This window comes from Tachyglossus aculeatus, chromosome 22, assembly GCF_015852505.1.
Source record: "Tachyglossus aculeatus isolate mTacAcu1 chromosome 22, mTacAcu1.pri, whole genome shotgun sequence".
NCBI lineage: Eukaryota > Metazoa > Chordata > Mammalia > Monotremata > Tachyglossidae > Tachyglossus > Tachyglossus aculeatus.
The window spans coordinates 49,980,116-49,995,913 of NC_052087.1; the positions used below are offsets into that span (position 1 = coordinate 49,980,116).

General features: G+C 53.5%; 1 protein-coding gene across 3 annotated transcripts; it reads left to right on the plus strand.

The window, feature by feature from the left end:
• Positions 1 to 795: 795 nt before the first annotated feature.
• On the plus strand, positions 796 to 15,442 carry RIN1 (Ras and Rab interactor 1). 3 transcript variants are annotated; one of them, XM_038764402.1, is made up of 11 exons: positions 796 to 937; positions 1,281 to 1,462; positions 1,699 to 1,879; positions 2,108 to 2,222; positions 2,357 to 2,429; positions 2,564 to 2,655; positions 4,577 to 5,353; positions 7,786 to 8,091; positions 9,823 to 9,954; positions 11,677 to 11,828; positions 14,446 to 15,442. In XM_038764402.1, the coding sequence occupies exons 2-11, from the start codon at positions 1,395 to 1,397 to the stop codon at positions 14,926 to 14,928; spliced, it is 2,379 nt and encodes a 792-aa protein (XP_038620330.1). In that variant the 5' UTR covers positions 796 to 937; positions 1,281 to 1,394; the 3' UTR covers positions 14,929 to 15,442. The 3 variants fall into 3 exon arrangements, with proteins under 3 accessions (XP_038620330.1, XP_038620329.1, XP_038620331.1); XM_038764401.1 differs by having other exon boundaries at positions 1,288 to 1,462; XM_038764403.1 differs by having other exon boundaries at positions 1,347 to 1,462.
• Positions 15,443 to 15,798: the final 356 nt, after the last annotated feature.

The following is a 15,798-nucleotide window of genomic DNA, read 5'->3' on the forward strand; positions in this document are numbered from 1 at the left end:
AGAACACTGAAACTGAGACAGGGCCAGGGGAGGTGGAGTCTCGTCAAACCCTGATTGAGGGTGTGCCCACCAGAGAAAGAGGAATCTGGTGGACTCCACGGCGCTGAAACTCCTTCCTCTCCCTCCCTCGCCCCCAAGACTCTGTCCCCCACTATCCTCCACTCTGCCGGGGCTGTTCCTCACTCAGAGGAGGGGGCACAGGAGCGGAGGGAAGGGCTGAGGTCGGAGAGATGAGGTGGCCGCGGTGACCCTTCCTAATGCTCAATGGCAAGGGGCGACCGGACCAGTGCAGCCGACCCTTGGCCTTGGCAGAGTCCTCAGCTCCGAACCTGGGTGGGGGAGAAGGGAAGTCCCTCCGCATCAAACTGTCCTCTCCCCAGGTATTGGGGGGAATCTGTCTGGCTCCCTCCCATTCCCCTTGCCGGCGGCAGCCCACCCCCGGCCTGCTGGCCCGTGCCCTCCGTCCCAACTGGCCAGGCCAGGCGGGACCCCTCTCGGGTGGCCTTTGAGATCCGGACTTCCCGGTGGAGGAGGAGGAAGCCCAAGCCCGGCAGCTGGGAGTGGAGGGGGTGGCCGAACGGTCTCCCCACTCCCACTCAGCTGAGTTCTGGGGGGAATGGGGGAAGAGCCCCAAGAGGGGAGTGGGGCAGCTGAGTCAGGTGCTGTTGATCTGCTCTCCCCTCACCCTCCGTTCTCCGATTCAGTACCACCCCCAGAACTTTGGATAAAGAAGGGGGTGGTTACCATGGAGATGCTGAGAGGATGGGGGTGCCTGCATCCTATCACCATGGCGACCTGGATCCTCCCAGCCCAGTTCTCCCCGGTGATAGGGGCGGGCAGTGGGTCAATGGGGGCACCGTCGTCCGCACTAGGGCTGACCATCGGGGCTGACCAGAGTGACTTCTCCTGACCACAGCCATGATGCTGTGCCTCACGGGTGAGTCATAAAGTGTGGGTGCAAGACAGATGCTCGACTTAACCCCCTGCTGCCTGTGGGGGGGGCGGGGGGTGGGTCCCAGGAAAGAGGGGGAAAGGAGAGACCCCCAAAGCATAGCCAAGACCGGACCCCTGAGGGGAAGGGCCTGGCATTACCCAGGCCAGAGAGGGAGCGTGAGTGAGTGTATGCGTTTGGGGGTGCGTGTGTTGGGGGTGGGAGTTGCTGAAGTGGGGGGAGGGGGAGCACTGGGGCGGGAAGTGAGGGCTGGCATTCCCAGGGGTGGAATGGGCACCGAAGAGTTAAGCCTAGCGGGGTGTTGCCAGCCTAACCCCTCTCCCTGGAGGAGGAAGCGTTACTCACCGGGAATGTGACTGCGCCTTCGCTTTGGGGGCTGGATTCTTTTCCTGAGTCCCGGAGAGCCGGACAGAAGGGACCCAGGAGAGCCTCGCTCCCAGCCATGGAGGTCCCCAGGGAGCTGGGGGTCGCCCCCCAACCGCCCCCGGCCCGGCCCGGCGCCTCTTCCAGGTACTGGGAGAGGGAGAAGTTCGTGAAGTTGGGAACTGGGGGGCTGTGGAAGAAATTGGGAAAGGCGAGGGTGAGGAGGTAGAAAGGAAAGGAGGGAGGAGAGGTGGGAAGGGATTTTCGGGAAGGGATGGGACAAGAGTGAGAAGTGAGGACTGGGGAAAAGGAGGTGGGGGGAAAAGAGGGGGGCCTGACCTTGGGGGTTTCTCCGGCTAATGGGGTTTCCCGCCCCCCGGCAGGGCGACCCGAGACCCCATCTACGACGTCCCGGAGGCCAGAGGAGGCGGAGGCCGTTTGCCCACGGGAGCGGGCCGGCCCGTGAGCCTGCGGGAGCGCCTGCTCCTCACCCAGCCCGTGTGGCATCAGCTCCGCGCCAACCCTGCCACCGCCCTGCACACGTTGCAGAGGGAGCCTCCCGGGGTCAGGAGGGTCCCCCGGGATTTCCACCGTGGGGAGATGGGGCCTCTCTCCCTTCCCGAGGGGCTCCAGGGATTGGGGGCACAGACGGAGCCTCGTGTGCGTGGCTGGGCCCCAGGGGCGGGAGGCCGGGGTCGCAGGGCTCCCTCGGGTGTGCATATGTGTGGAGGGGGGAGGCACTGGAAGGCAGGACTCTTGGCTCCCCCGAACCTCTGGGTCTCCCTCTGCTAGACGTTCCTGGTTCGGAAATCCACCACACGCCAGTGCAAAGTGCTGTGCCTGCGGCTGCCTGAGGCCTCGGGCCCTTCCTTCGTCGCCAACCATGACATCCGGGAAAGCCCTGGAGGTGAGAGCCTGAGCCAGCGGGCCGCGGAGGAGGGCAGGAGGCCTGGGGGGGGCCAACTGGGGGACGGGTTGGGGGCCGGGCGTCTGTGCCACCCATCTGCCCCAAGGACCGTAATCTCTCTTGGCCTCTTTCAGTGGTCTCCCTGAAGGGTTCCGAGCTCGTCTTCCCAGACCTAATCCAGCTGGTTTCCTCCTACTGCCACATCCGGTGAGTCTGACCCCAGCGGGTCTTCCCCGCTCCCCGAGATCTCCCCTTCCTCGCCATTCCCCGGGACCGGGGTTCAGGGGGCTCTGAGGAAACCCCAGCCTCCTGATCTGTTTGTCTGTCCGTCTCTGCCCCAGGGATATTCTGCTCCTTCCTCTGCAGCTCCCCCGAGCCATCCGCCACGCCACCACCCTCAAGGAGCTAGAAGCCATCTCTCACCTGGGGATGGGTACGTATTCAGCGCTTAGAACAGTGCTTTGCACGTAGTAAGCGCTTAACAAATGCCATCATCATCATCATCCCCTCGCCTCCCGGAAGCTGAGCCCTTTCCTGCCCTACTCACCCACAGATTATCAATAGCGATTATCAGTAATGAGTAGCACGCTGAAAACAATGTGGATTAATGGAAAGGCCGTGAGCCACGTATTCAGGGAACCTGGGTCCTAATCCTGGTTCCATCACCTGCCCGCTGTGCGATTTTGGACAAGTCCCTTAGCTTCTCTGGGCCTCAGTTTCCGCATCTATAAAATGGGGATGAACTACCTATTCTCTCACCCCATTAGACTGGGAAGCCCTGTGTGGGACGGATTGTTTCCAAACCTGATCATCTTGTACATATCTATTCTATTTATTTTATTTTGTTAGTATGTTTGGTTTTGTTCTCTGTCTCCCCCTTTTAGACTGTGAGCCCACTGTTGAGTAGGGACTGTCTCTATATGTTGCCAACTTGTACTTCCCAAGCGCTTAGTACAGTGCTCTGCACACAGTAAGCGCTCAATAAATACCACTGATTGATTGGTTGTATCTACCCCAGCGCTTAGTACAGTGCTTGGCACGTAATAATAATAGCTTTGCACATAGTAAGCGCTTAACAAATACCATCATTATTAATAATGTTGGTACTTGTTAAGCGCTTACTATGTGCCAAGCACTGTTCTAAGCGCTAAACAGACACCTCAGTTATCATTATTGGTCAGCAACCCCAGCACTTATGTACAAATCTAAAAGTTATTTATCATGAATTATTTATATTAACATCTGTTTCCCGCTCTAGACTGTCAGCTCATTGTGGGCAGGGAATGTGTCTACCAACTCTGTTGTACTGTACTCTCCCAAATGCTTAGTCCCCTGCTCCACAAGCAGTAAGCACTCGATAAATTCCATTGATTGAAAGAGTGATCAATCAATAGTACTGACCCGCTCTGCCGCTTGTCAGCTGTGTGACTTCGAGCCAGTCACTTCACTTCTCTGTGCCTCAGTGACCTCATCTGTAAAATGGGGATGAAGACTTGTGAGCCCCACGTGGGACAACCTAATCACCTTGTATCCTCCGCCGCGCTTAGAGCAGTGCTTTGCACATAGTAAGCGTGTAACAAATGCCATCATTATTATTATCATTATTATTACTGATCAAAAAACACCTGCTTCGCGCAGAGCCCTGAGCTAAGAACTTGGGAGAGTACAGTAAAGAGAGACCTGTAGCCCTTGCCCTCCAGGGGCTTGCATAGCAGCATGGTCTAGTGGATAGAGATCCCGGGCCTGGGAGTGAGAAGGACCTGGGTTCTAATCCTGGTTCTGCCACCTATCTGCTGCGTGACCTTGGGCAGGTCACATCACTTCTAGACTGTGAGCCCACTGTTGGGTAGGGACCGTCCCGATATGTTGCCAACTTGTACTTCCCAAGCGCTTAGTACGGTGCTCTGCATACAGTAAGCGCTCAATAAATACGATTGAATGAATGAATGAATGAATCACTTCTCCTGGCCTCCATTACCTTATCTTTAAAACGGGGATTAAGACTGTGAGCCCCAGGTGGGACAGGGACTGTGTCCAGCCTGATTTGCTTGTATCCACCCCAGCACTTAGTACAGTGCCCGGCACATAGTAAGCGCTTAACACATCCACAATTATTATTATTCTCCTGAACGGGGCTGAGTCTCAAAGCCTCATTTTCTCCTACTGGATTGAGAGACCATGCTTCCCTCTGATTTCTCCCGGCTGGGTGACCCCCGGTCTCACCGTCAGCTCCAACCCCAGTCATTCGTGATGGGTTCCAGCCCCACACCCCATCCTCCCCGTCCCCCCCATCCATCCCTCCACCCCTCACGATGGGTTCCAGCCCCAGCACGCTCTTTCTCTCTCCCTGCCAGAGTTCTGGAGCTCTTCCCTCAACACCAAGGACCGCTGGGGCCCAGCCGCCCCGGCCCACCGGGGTCCCCGGCTCCCCCAGCTGAAGCCGCGTTCCCCCGAGGAGCTGGACCAGGGCAACAGGGGAGCCTTGTGCTTCTTCAACCCTCTGTTCCCGGGGGACCTGGGCCCTGCCCGGCGGGAGAAATTCAAGAGGAGCTTCAAGGTGCGGGTGTCCACTGAGACATCCAGCCCACTGTCCCCCCCAGCCGTGCCCCCGCCCCCCATCCCGACCCACCCTGGGGAGGCCACAGCCCCGGCCAAGGGCCGGCCCCCTCCCCGGCCGCTGAGAAGGGAGAGCTCGGTGGGGTACAGAGTCCCGGCGGGGACTACCCAGCAGGGTGGCCCCCCGGTCCCCTCGCTCCCCTCGCTCCAGGAGGTGGACAGTGGCTCCCCCAGCAGCTCCGAGCAGGAGGAGGAGGAGATCAGGGGGGGCCGGGCCCCCTCCCCGCCCAGCGGTGGGGGGCCGGGGGGTCGTCGGCGGCGGCAGCTCCTGCGCTCCATGAGCGATGCCGTCTGCTCCCTGCTGGCCCCCGAGCGGCAGGTAGGCCGGGCCGCGGGCGACCTGGCCCGGGACCGGCGGACGGCGGTCGGCCAGCTGCTGCAAGACCTGCTGACCCGGGTCAGGGCCCGCCCGGAGCCCCAGGAGCTGGGCAAGATCCGCCAGGAGCTGGACCAGGCCAAGGCTCTGCTGAGCGCGGAGCTGGCCCCGGACAAGCTGCTGACGGACAGGAGACTCGGTGAGCCCCTTGACGCCTCGCTGCACCACGTGCCCTCAACACCGAAAGATCTCTGTGAGCAGGCCTGTTTATTGGATTGTAATAATAATAATAATGGCATTTATTAAGCGCTATGTGCAAAGCACTGTTCTAAGTGCTGGAGAGGTTACAAGGTGATCAGGTTGTCCCACAGTGGACTCACAGTCTTAATCCCCATTTTACAGATGAGGTGATTGAGGCACAGAAAAGTTAAGTGACTTGCCCAAAGTCACGCAGCTGACGGTTCGCAGAGCCGGGATTTGAACCCATGACCTCTGACTCCAAAGCCCGGGCTCTTTCCACTGAGCCATGCTGCTTCTCAAGCTTGTGCTCTCCCAAGCGCTTAGTAGAACGCCCTGCACACAGTGAGCGCTCCCTTTATTCACCACCACCACTCCCGAGCCCCTTAACACTTAAGTCCATATCTGTCATTAATTGATTTCTATTACTGTCTGTCTCCCCCTCTAGACTGTAAGCTCACTGTGAGCAGGGAATGTGTCTGTGCATTGTTCTATTGGACTCTCCCGAGCACTTAGTCCAGTGCTCTGCACACAGTTAGTGCCCAATAAATACAACCAGCTGACTTCCAACCCCCACCCCCTTGAAACACGCATTGGGTGGCCCTCCCAGCTCCATCCTCTCTCTCCCTTGGGTCCACCATTCCCTGCACCTCCCTAAATTATCCCTCTCCTTTTCCCCAGCAGTGTCTCCCCCTTCACCATCCCCCAGGCCCCCCTGAGGCGCTTAACAAATGTCATCATTATTATTATCATCATTATCCTATGTGCTAAATGCTGGAATAGTGTATATATAAGGTAATCACCTCGGGCATAGTTCCTGTCCCACACAGGGCTCACTATCTAAGAGGGAGGGAGAGTGGGGATAATAATAATAGTTATGGTATTTGCTAAGCACTTACAGTGTGGCTTATCAATCAATCAATCAATTGTATTTATTGAGCGCTTACTGTGTGCAGAGCACTGTACTAAGCGCTTGGGAAGTACAAGTCGGGAACACATAGAGACAGTCCCTACCCAACAGCGGGCTCACAGTCTAGAAGGGGGAGACGGAGAACAAAACCAAACATGCTAACAAAATAAAATAAATAGAATAGATATGTACAAGTAAGATAAATAAATAAATAGTGGAAAGAGCCCGGGTTTAGGAATCAGAGGTCGTGGGTTCAAATCCGGCATCCACCACTTATAATAATAATAATAATAATAAAAATAATGGCATTTATTAAGCACTTACGTGCAAAGCACTGCCCTAAGCACTGGGGTAGATACGAGATAATCAGGTTGTCCCACATGGGGCTCACAGTCTCAATCCCCATTTTCCAGATGAGGTAACTGAGGCATAGAGAAGATAAGTGACTTGCCCAAAGTCACACAGCCGACAAGTGGCGGAGCCGGGATTAGAACCCACGACCTCCGACTCCCAAGCCCAGGCTCTTTCCACTGAGGCACGCTGCTTCTCATTTAATGGGGATCTCATTCTCATTTTACTGATGAGTAAATCGAGGGCCGGAGAAGTTGGGCAACTCTCCCAAGGTCCCACAGATGAGGTCACTGAAGCACAAAGAAGTGAAGTGGCTTGCCCAAGGTCACACAGCAGACTAGTGGCGGAGCCAGGATTAGAACCCAGGACCTCTGACTCCCAGGCCTGGGCTCTTTCCACTAGGCCACACTGCTTCTCACAGCATATTGTACATATTCCCCCCATCTTACCTCCCTCCCTTCCCCACAGCACCTGTATATATGTATATATGTTTGTACATATTTTTTTACTCTGTTTATTTATTTATTTAATTTATTTGTACATATCTATTCTATTTTATTTTGTTAGTACGTTTGGTTTTGTTCTCTGTCTCCCCCTTTTAGACTGTGAGCCCACTGTTGGGTAGGGACTGTCTCTATATGTTGCCAATTTGTACTTCCCAAGCGCTTAGTACAGTGCTCTGCACATAGTAAGTGCTCAATAAATACGATTGATGATGATGATGATATTTATTACTCTATTCATTTATTTATTTTACTTGTACATATCTATTCTATTAATTTTATTTTGTGAGTATGTTTGGTTTTGTTCTCTGTCTCCCCCTTTTAGACTGTGAGCCCACTGTTGGGTAGGGACTGTCTCTAGATGTTGCCAACTTGTACTTCCCAAGCGCTTAGTACAGTGCTCTGCACACAGTAAGCGCTCAATAAATACGATTGATTGATTGATTGATTGATTGATTGATCTCTCGTCTTGCTCCACTAGGCCACTCTCCTTCCCAGTTTCCGTGTGTGAGTGTGCGCGCCTCTGTGTCTCTGTCTCTCTCTGTCTCTCCCTTGTCTCTCTGTCTTTCTGTCTCTCTCCCCACCGCCCTGACTGTGCCCATCTTGACTTGTATTCTCCTTCCCCTCTAGATCGAGTCTTAGAGAAGGCTCTGCACCGCTCCGTCCTCAAGCCCCTGCGGCCCATCCTGCTGGCCCGCCTGCGCCTGCGCTTCACGGCCGACGGCTCTCTCCGCCGTTTGACCGACGGCCTGCGGCTGGCCCGGCTCCGGGGCCCGGGAGCCTTTGGCCTCCATCCCGGCCTTCCGTCCCCGGCGGAGACGGAGCGGATCCGTCAGAAGCTGCAGAAACTCCTCCGGGCCTACTCCCCTTCTGCCAAGGTCACCCTCCTCCTCCAGGCCTGCAAGCTGCTCTACGCCGCTCTGAGGTCCCACGCAGGTAGCCCTCCGGCCAGGGCCGGAGTTCAGAGCCCGCATCCCGTGGGTGGGGTGGACAGAGGCGGCCTGAGAGCCTTTTAGACAGGGAGAAAGTAGTCTTTCATCTCCCCCGGGAGCTGAGGGAGAAGGGAAGCAGAGCAACAGATGGCACCTGGGTCCAAATTAGTTTTTTCAAACGGCGTCCCCCAAGCCTGGGCGTACCCTCAGCGGTCACACCGCCTTCCAAAGGTAAGGTTGGGCTGGGGGGAGGGCGGTCCCTCCACTTCTGGCAGCTTTCAGCTTCCCTCGCCTCCGGAAGGTCCCACCCCACCACTCCAGATCATGCCTGATCCGGCAGGAACCCCTTCAAGAGTGCTTGAAGAGCTATTTTTAGAATGGGTTTGCTGCTGTTGTCACTCCCCTTCTCAAAATGGCACCCAGGCTAACGTCAGCGGGGAACGGAGTGGGAACTCTGCCCTTTTGGAGATGGGAAAAGCTGGCGGAGGACCTCTCCCATCCTGGATGCGCACCTCACCCCTCTCGGAGGGAATATTTGAGAATCACTGGTCTCAGTGAGATAAGGATCCAGCCGAGAATGCCGGTGGGCCTAGTGGGATCATTTCCTTCCACCACCTTGGGGTGGGAGAAAAGTCCTTCTGTTGGGATCAGGGGTAGAGTAATGAGGCGATCCACAGTCAATTCAGTAATAGTAATAATAATGATGGCATTTATAAAGCACTTACTATGTGCAAAGCACCATTCTAAGCGCTGGGGAGGTTACAAGGTGATCAGGTTGTCCCACGGGGGCTCACAGTCTTAATCCCCATTTTACAGATGAGGTAACTGAGGCACAGAGAAATGAAGTGACTTGCCCAAAGTCACACAGCTGACAATTGGCAGAGACAGGATTTGAACCCCTGACCTCTGACGCCAAAGCCCGGGCTCTTTCCACTGAGCCATGCTGCTTCTCAGTGACCAGTCTTCACCTTCCTTTTCCTCACAGAGCAATAAGGTGGTAGGACAACAGAGTCATTCATTCATTGTCGTATTCATTGAGCGCCTACTGTGTGCAGAGCACTGTAGTAAGCGCATGGGAAGTACAAGTTGGCAACATATAGAGATGGTCCCTACCCAACAACGGGCTCACAGTCTAGAAGACTGAATCAGAAGAATCAGAGAGAGCTGAGTGACTTTGGGCAAGTGACTTCACTTCTCTGGGCCTCAGTTCCCTCATCTGGAAAATGGGGATTAAGACTGTGAGCCCCCCGTGGGACAACCTCATCAACTTGTATCCCCCCAGCGCTTAGAACAGTGCTTTGCACATAGTAAGCGCTTAATAAATACCATCATTATTATAATTATTATTATCTTTACCCTAAGGGGTGGAGGGATACAGGCTTCCAGATCCTGCCGCATCCTCAGAGTTTTGGAAGAGGGACATGAAAGGAACAGGTGATCAGATCAAAGGAAGGATTTGGATTTAAGAGCCTAGTAATTCACCCCAAAGGAAAGAGAAAATACTGGTCTTCTCTCCAAAGTACAGGAACGATCAGGTGCACTCAGCTGAACTTAATGTCCTTCCACCACCCTAGAAAGTAGTCCCCATTCAAGCTGCAGGGCCCCAGTGCGCATTAGGGGATGGTGACCAGGGGTCTGGGAAGTGATAACGTCCCCTCACAGGGGAAGGGGGATGGTAGGGAAGAGGAAGAGCTTTTCCCCGCAAACCCCAGTAAATGGCACCCCATGTTGGCAGGGGACAGCGCCGGAGCAGATGAGTTCCTGCCGCTGCTGAGTTACGTCCTGGCCCGCTGCGATCTCCCAGACCTGCTGCTGGAAGTGGAGTTCATGTTGGAGCTGCTGGAACCGGCTCTGCTCATGGGGGAAGGTAAAGGGCCCCAGAGCCCCCTCTTCTCGCTACATCTCCTCTGACCCCTTAACTACCTCCCCTCTCCCGCAACCCTCAGGAGTACAGAGTCCGCGTTGCAGCGGGACACTCGGATTGAAATCCAGGGTAGATGGTTCTAACCCCCCGGCCAGGGGGACAATATCCCAGGGAATCATAACAGGGGAGCTTGATCTGGACTCACAGTCAGTTTTGGGGTGCATCTCAGGCATAGGGCAGGCCTGGGGACCTGAAACTCCTCTCCATATAATAATAATAATGATGGCATTTATTAAGCACTTACTATGTGCAAAGCACTGTTCTAAGCGCTGGGGAGGTTACAAGGTGATCAGGTTGTCCCACGGGGGCTCACAGTCTTAAACCCCATTTTACAGATGAGGTCATTGAGGCCCAGAGAAGTGAAGTGACTCGCCCAAAGTCGCACAGCTGACAATTGGCGGAGCTGGGATTTGAACCCATGACCTCTGACTCCAAAGACCGGGCTCTTTCCACTGAGCCACGCTGCTTCTCTAGAGCCCCCATAGAACCCCCTAAGGAGCCTAGGCACACTGCCTGTCTCCTCCACTCCAGAGATTCCAGAAACTGGAGGTTTGGGAGGACAGATTCCATCAATCCATCAATGGTTTGAGTTCTGGAGGTTCTTAAGGACTGTTTCCTTGCTGCTTCTGCCTGGTGTTCCAGAAATTCTGGGGGTTCTAGAAGACTGGTTGCATCCATGGGTTCGAATCCCGGCTCCACCACATGTCTGCTGTGTGACCTTGGGCAAGTCATTTAACTTCTCTGAGCCTGTTACCTCATCTGTAAAATGAGAATGAAGACAGTGAGCCCCACGTGGGACAACCTGATCACCTTGTATCCCCCCCAGTGCTTAGAACAGTGCTTTGCACATAGCGCTTAACAAATGCCATTATTATTATTATTATTATTATTATTATTATTATTATTATTATTATCCTACTCCGCCCTAGAGATTCCAGAAGTTCTGAGGATTCTGGGGGGCTGTTTCCTTCCTGCCTCTCTAATTATAATAATAATAATAATGATAATGGCATTTATAATAATGGCATTTATTAAGCGCTTACTATGTGCAAAGCACTTTTCTAAGCGCTGGGGAGGTTACAAGGTGATCAGGTTGTCCCACGTGGGGCTCACAGTCTTAATCCCCTTTTTACAGATGAGGTAACTGAGGCCCAGAGAAGTGAAGTGACTCGCCCAAAGTCACCCAGCTGACAAGTGGGGGAGCCGGGATTTGAACCCATGACCTCTGACTCCAAAGCCCGGGTTCTTTCCACCGTGCCACGCTGCTTCTCATACCATAATGATGGTATTTGTTAAGCGCTTACTGTGTGCCAAGCACTGTTCTAAGCGCTGGGGGGGGATACAAGGTGATCAGGTTGTCCCACGTGGGGCTCGCAGTCCTAATCCCCATTTTACAGATGTGGTAACCGAGGCACAGGGAAGTTAAGTCTCTAGCCCGCTGGTTAAAACTGACCAGGCCCCAGAGGGGCAGCCCGTATGATGGACGTCTCCCCCAGCTCCCCCACCTCAAACCCACAAATTTGGGATCATCCAGCAGTCGGACCCCCCTTCCCACCAGCCCTAGCCTGCTCCCATTGGGTGCCGGGTCTTCCCAGCCTTCCGACACCCCCCGACTCCCCTCGGCCCGAGCCTCCCCTGCCCCTCGGATCTAATCTCTCCCTCCAGGTGGTTATTACCTCACCAGCCTCTCTGCCAGCCTGACCCTGCTGGGAAACTTGACTTCCGCCTCCTCCGATCCCACCAGTCCTTCCCCAGAGCTCCTCCACTCCCTCAGCCTCTGGGAACACCATCAGTTTCCTCCAACCAGGGATCTCCAGGTAATCCCCCCTATCTGGGGTAGTGGTGGTAGTAGTTAGTCAATTGAATATATTGAGAGCTCACTGTGTGCAGAGAACTGTAATAAGCGCTTGGGAGAGTACAATATAACAGTAAACTGTGTGCAGGACACTGTACTAAGTGCTTGGGAGAGTACAATATAACGATAAACAGGCATATTACCTGCCCACGTCTAGAGGGAGAGTAATAATAATGATTGTTATTATTATTACTATGGTATTTATTAACCACTTACTATGTGCCAACCACTGTCCTAAGTAATAATAATGATAACATTTATTAAGCGCTTACTATGTGCAAAGCACTGTTCTAAGCACGGGGGAGGTTACAAGGTGATCAGGTTGTCGCACAGGGGGCTCACAGTCTTCATACCCGTTTTACAGATGAGGGAACTGAGGCCCAGAGAAGCGAAGTGACTTGCCCAAAGTCACACAGCTGACAAGTGACGGAGCCGGGATTTGAACCCGTGACCTCTGACTCCAAAGCCCGGGCTCTTTCCACTGAGCCACGCTGCCTCTTTGTTTATACACTCAAAGTGGGGAAACAGACATGGTTATGTTAGGTGGACCTGTTTAGCTAGCTTGGGTCTTTATATATTTATTAATATAATATAATATGATTAAAATTGTATATATATATAGTTACCTTTTCCAGCGTAGATACAAGATATCAGGGTAGGTACAAGATCATCAGATCCCACATGAGACTCACATTGTAAATAGAAGGGAGAACAGGTATTGAATCCCTATTTTACAGATGAGGTGAAGTGACCTGCCCAAGGTCACACAGCTGATAAGGGGTGGAGCTGGGATTAGAAACCAGGTTCTCTTACTCCCAAGCCCATAGTAGTGGTGGTAGTAGTAGTAGTAGCAGCATTTTCTGAGTGTCCACTTGACGTGTGCTGTACTAGGCACTTGGGAAGTCCAATAAATTGAAGTGATGTGATCCCGGCCCACAAGGAGTTTAATAATAATAATGATGGCATTTATTAAGCACTTAGTATGTGCAAAGCACTGTTCTGAGTGCTGGGGAGGTTACAAGGTGATCAGGTTGTCCCACGGGGGAGCTCACAGTCTTAATCCCCATTTTACAGATGAGGTAACTGAGGCACGGAGAAGTTAAGTGGCTTGCCCAAAGTCACACAGCTGACAGTTGGCGGAGCTGGGACTTGAACCCATGACCTCTGACTCCAAAGCCCATGTTCTTTCCACTGAGCCATGCTGCTTCTTTGTTTATACACTCAAAGTGCGGAAACAGACGTGGTTATGTTAGGTGGACCTGTTTAGCTAGCTTGGGTCTTTATATATTTATTAATATAATATAATATGATTAAAATTTTATATATATATATATAGTTTGTTACCTTTTCCACTTCCAAAAAGCCTGACAAAAGACATGGAAAGCAGTGTGGTCCAGTGGAAAGAGAGTGAGCCTGGGACTCAGGAAAACTGGGTTGTAATCCCAGGTCCACCCCTTTGTTGCTGGGTGACCTTGGACAAGTCCCTTCGCTTCTCTGGGCCTCAGTTTCCTCATCTGTAAAATGAGAATGAAGCACCTGCTCTCCCTCCCCCGTTCTCTGAGTCCTGTGTGGGACAGGGACTGTGTCCAACCTGATTATCCCGTGTCTATCCTAGGGCTTAGTACAGCATTTGGCACAGAGTAAACGCTTAACAACCAGTCGTATTTCAATGTCGTATTTATTGAGTGCCTACTATGTGCAGAGTACTATACTAAGCGCTCATGAGAGCACAGTACAACAGTACAACAGAGTGGGTAGACACATTCCCTGCACACAACGAGCTTGCGGTCTAGAGAGGGAGACAGACGTTAATAGAAATATAAACGAATGCCACAATCATTATGATCACGACAAGAATGACGACATTATTATCCGTGTGTTGGTTTGGCTGCTGGAGGCACGTCTTTCCTCTTCTCCCACTCCCTTCTTTCCTCTTCTTTCCTTTTCTTTCCTCTTCTCCCACGCCCTTTCTCTTTCTTTCCTCTCCTCCCACTCCCTTCTCTCCTCTTCTTTCCTCTTCTCCCACGCCCTTTCTCTTTCTTTCCTCTTCTCCCACGCCCTTCTGCGTAGCCTTGACTCACTCCTTTTATTCATCCCCCTCTCCCAGCCCCACAACACTTAGGTCCGTATCCGTCATTTCTTTCTTTCTATGAACGTCCGTCTCCCCCTCTAGACCGTAGACTCGCTGTGGGCAGGGAATGTGTCTGTTGTTGTACTCTCCCAAAGGCTTAGTCCATCATCATCATCATCATCAATCGTATTTATTGAGCGCTTACTATGTGCAGAGCACTGTACTAAGCGCTTGGGAAGTACAAATTGGCAACATATAGAGACAGTCCCTACCCAACAGTGGGCTCACAGTCTAAAAGGGGGAGACAGAGACATAGTCCAGTGCTCTGCACACTGTATGCGCTCAATAAATACAATTCATTCATGCCTTCAGACGTATTTATTGAGCGCTTTCTGTGTGCAGAGCACTGGACTGAGCGCTTGGGAGGGTACAATATAACCAAGTCAGGCTAGCGAGGGGTCCCAGGGAGCCCTCCCTGACCCCCTCGCTCCTTCATCCTGTCCCACAGCATCTTCTCCGAGTGGCCTTCCAGGATCCCGGCAACGGCTGCCTCTCCAAGACCCTGGCACTGCCCCTGGGGGCTTCGGCCGCGGCCCTGAGCCAGCTCTGTGCCGCCAAATTCCGGGTATCCCGGCCCGAGGCCTTCGCCCTTTTCCTGTATAACGACAGAGGTTATCAGCTCCTCCCGCCCAGCGCTCTTCCCCACAGCCTGGAAGGCCCCGGCCAACTGGTCTACCGGCAAATGGAGGGAGACGGAGCCCGCGCGGACGTCAAGGGGACGGGAGAGCTGGAGGAGAAAGGACCCCCTCAGCGCCCGTCTGGAGCCGGAGAGAAGGTCCGAGGAACCTCGGGCCCTTTGGATGATGGAGGGAGAGAGGAGGGGAAGGAGCCAGGAGGGGAAGGCATGGCGGAGGGAAGCCGAACAGAGCCGGGGGAAGACGGAGAGGAGGAGAGAGAACCCGAGAGGGTCGAGGCCAAAACGGACAGCTGAAGGGGACATGCTGGAGAAACGAGAAGCAGGCAGAAGGACACGAGGAAGAGAGAGGCCAGAGAGTAGAGGAGCAGCGGAAACTGAAGGCGCCGTGGGAACCTTGGGGAATTTTGGAAGCTTCCCTAGATGGCTAGAGCCAGAGGGCCAATTTAGCCGGAATGACTTTTTGTCTCTTCCCCGGTCCTGCTTTCCTTGTCTTCGGATTACATCCTGGAACCCCCTCAACGCTTCCAGGGTCCTGCCCCGGGAGGTTCAGGCCTTGTTAAAGAGGGGACATACCATCCCCCTCTGGGCCCTGGGAGTCGCCCGGAAGCGAGAACGCGAATTTCTGTGGGCTGGATTCGGATTTCTGTGGGTGGGACTCCCCGGGGAATAAAGTTGGGAGGTGGGGGCCCTCGGCCAAGTCTCCGGTCTCTGTGACTTTGTCTTTCCACGTTCCCCAATCCTGGAGGGCACCCGAGGGCACCTCTGCCATGTCTCTGATGTGCGACCTTGGGCAAGTCGCTTCGCTTCTCTGGGCGTCATTTCCTCCTCTGAAAAAATGGGGATTAATTCCTACTCCCTTTTGCCTAGACACCAGGTTGGGCAGGGACTGTGTTCAACCCGAGTATCTTGTATCCACCCCGGTGCTTAGTGCAGTGCTTGGCATGTATTAGGCGCTTAACAAATATTATTATTATTCATTCAATCAATCGTATTCAATTGTATTGATTGAGTGCTTACTGCGTGCAAACCACTCTACTAAGTACTTGGGGGAGTATAATGTATTGTTGTAGAAGCAGCGGAGTCAGAGGTCGAGAGTTCTAATCCTGACTCCTCCACTTGTCTATGGCGTGCAACCTTGGGCAGGTCACTTCCCTTCTCTGTGCC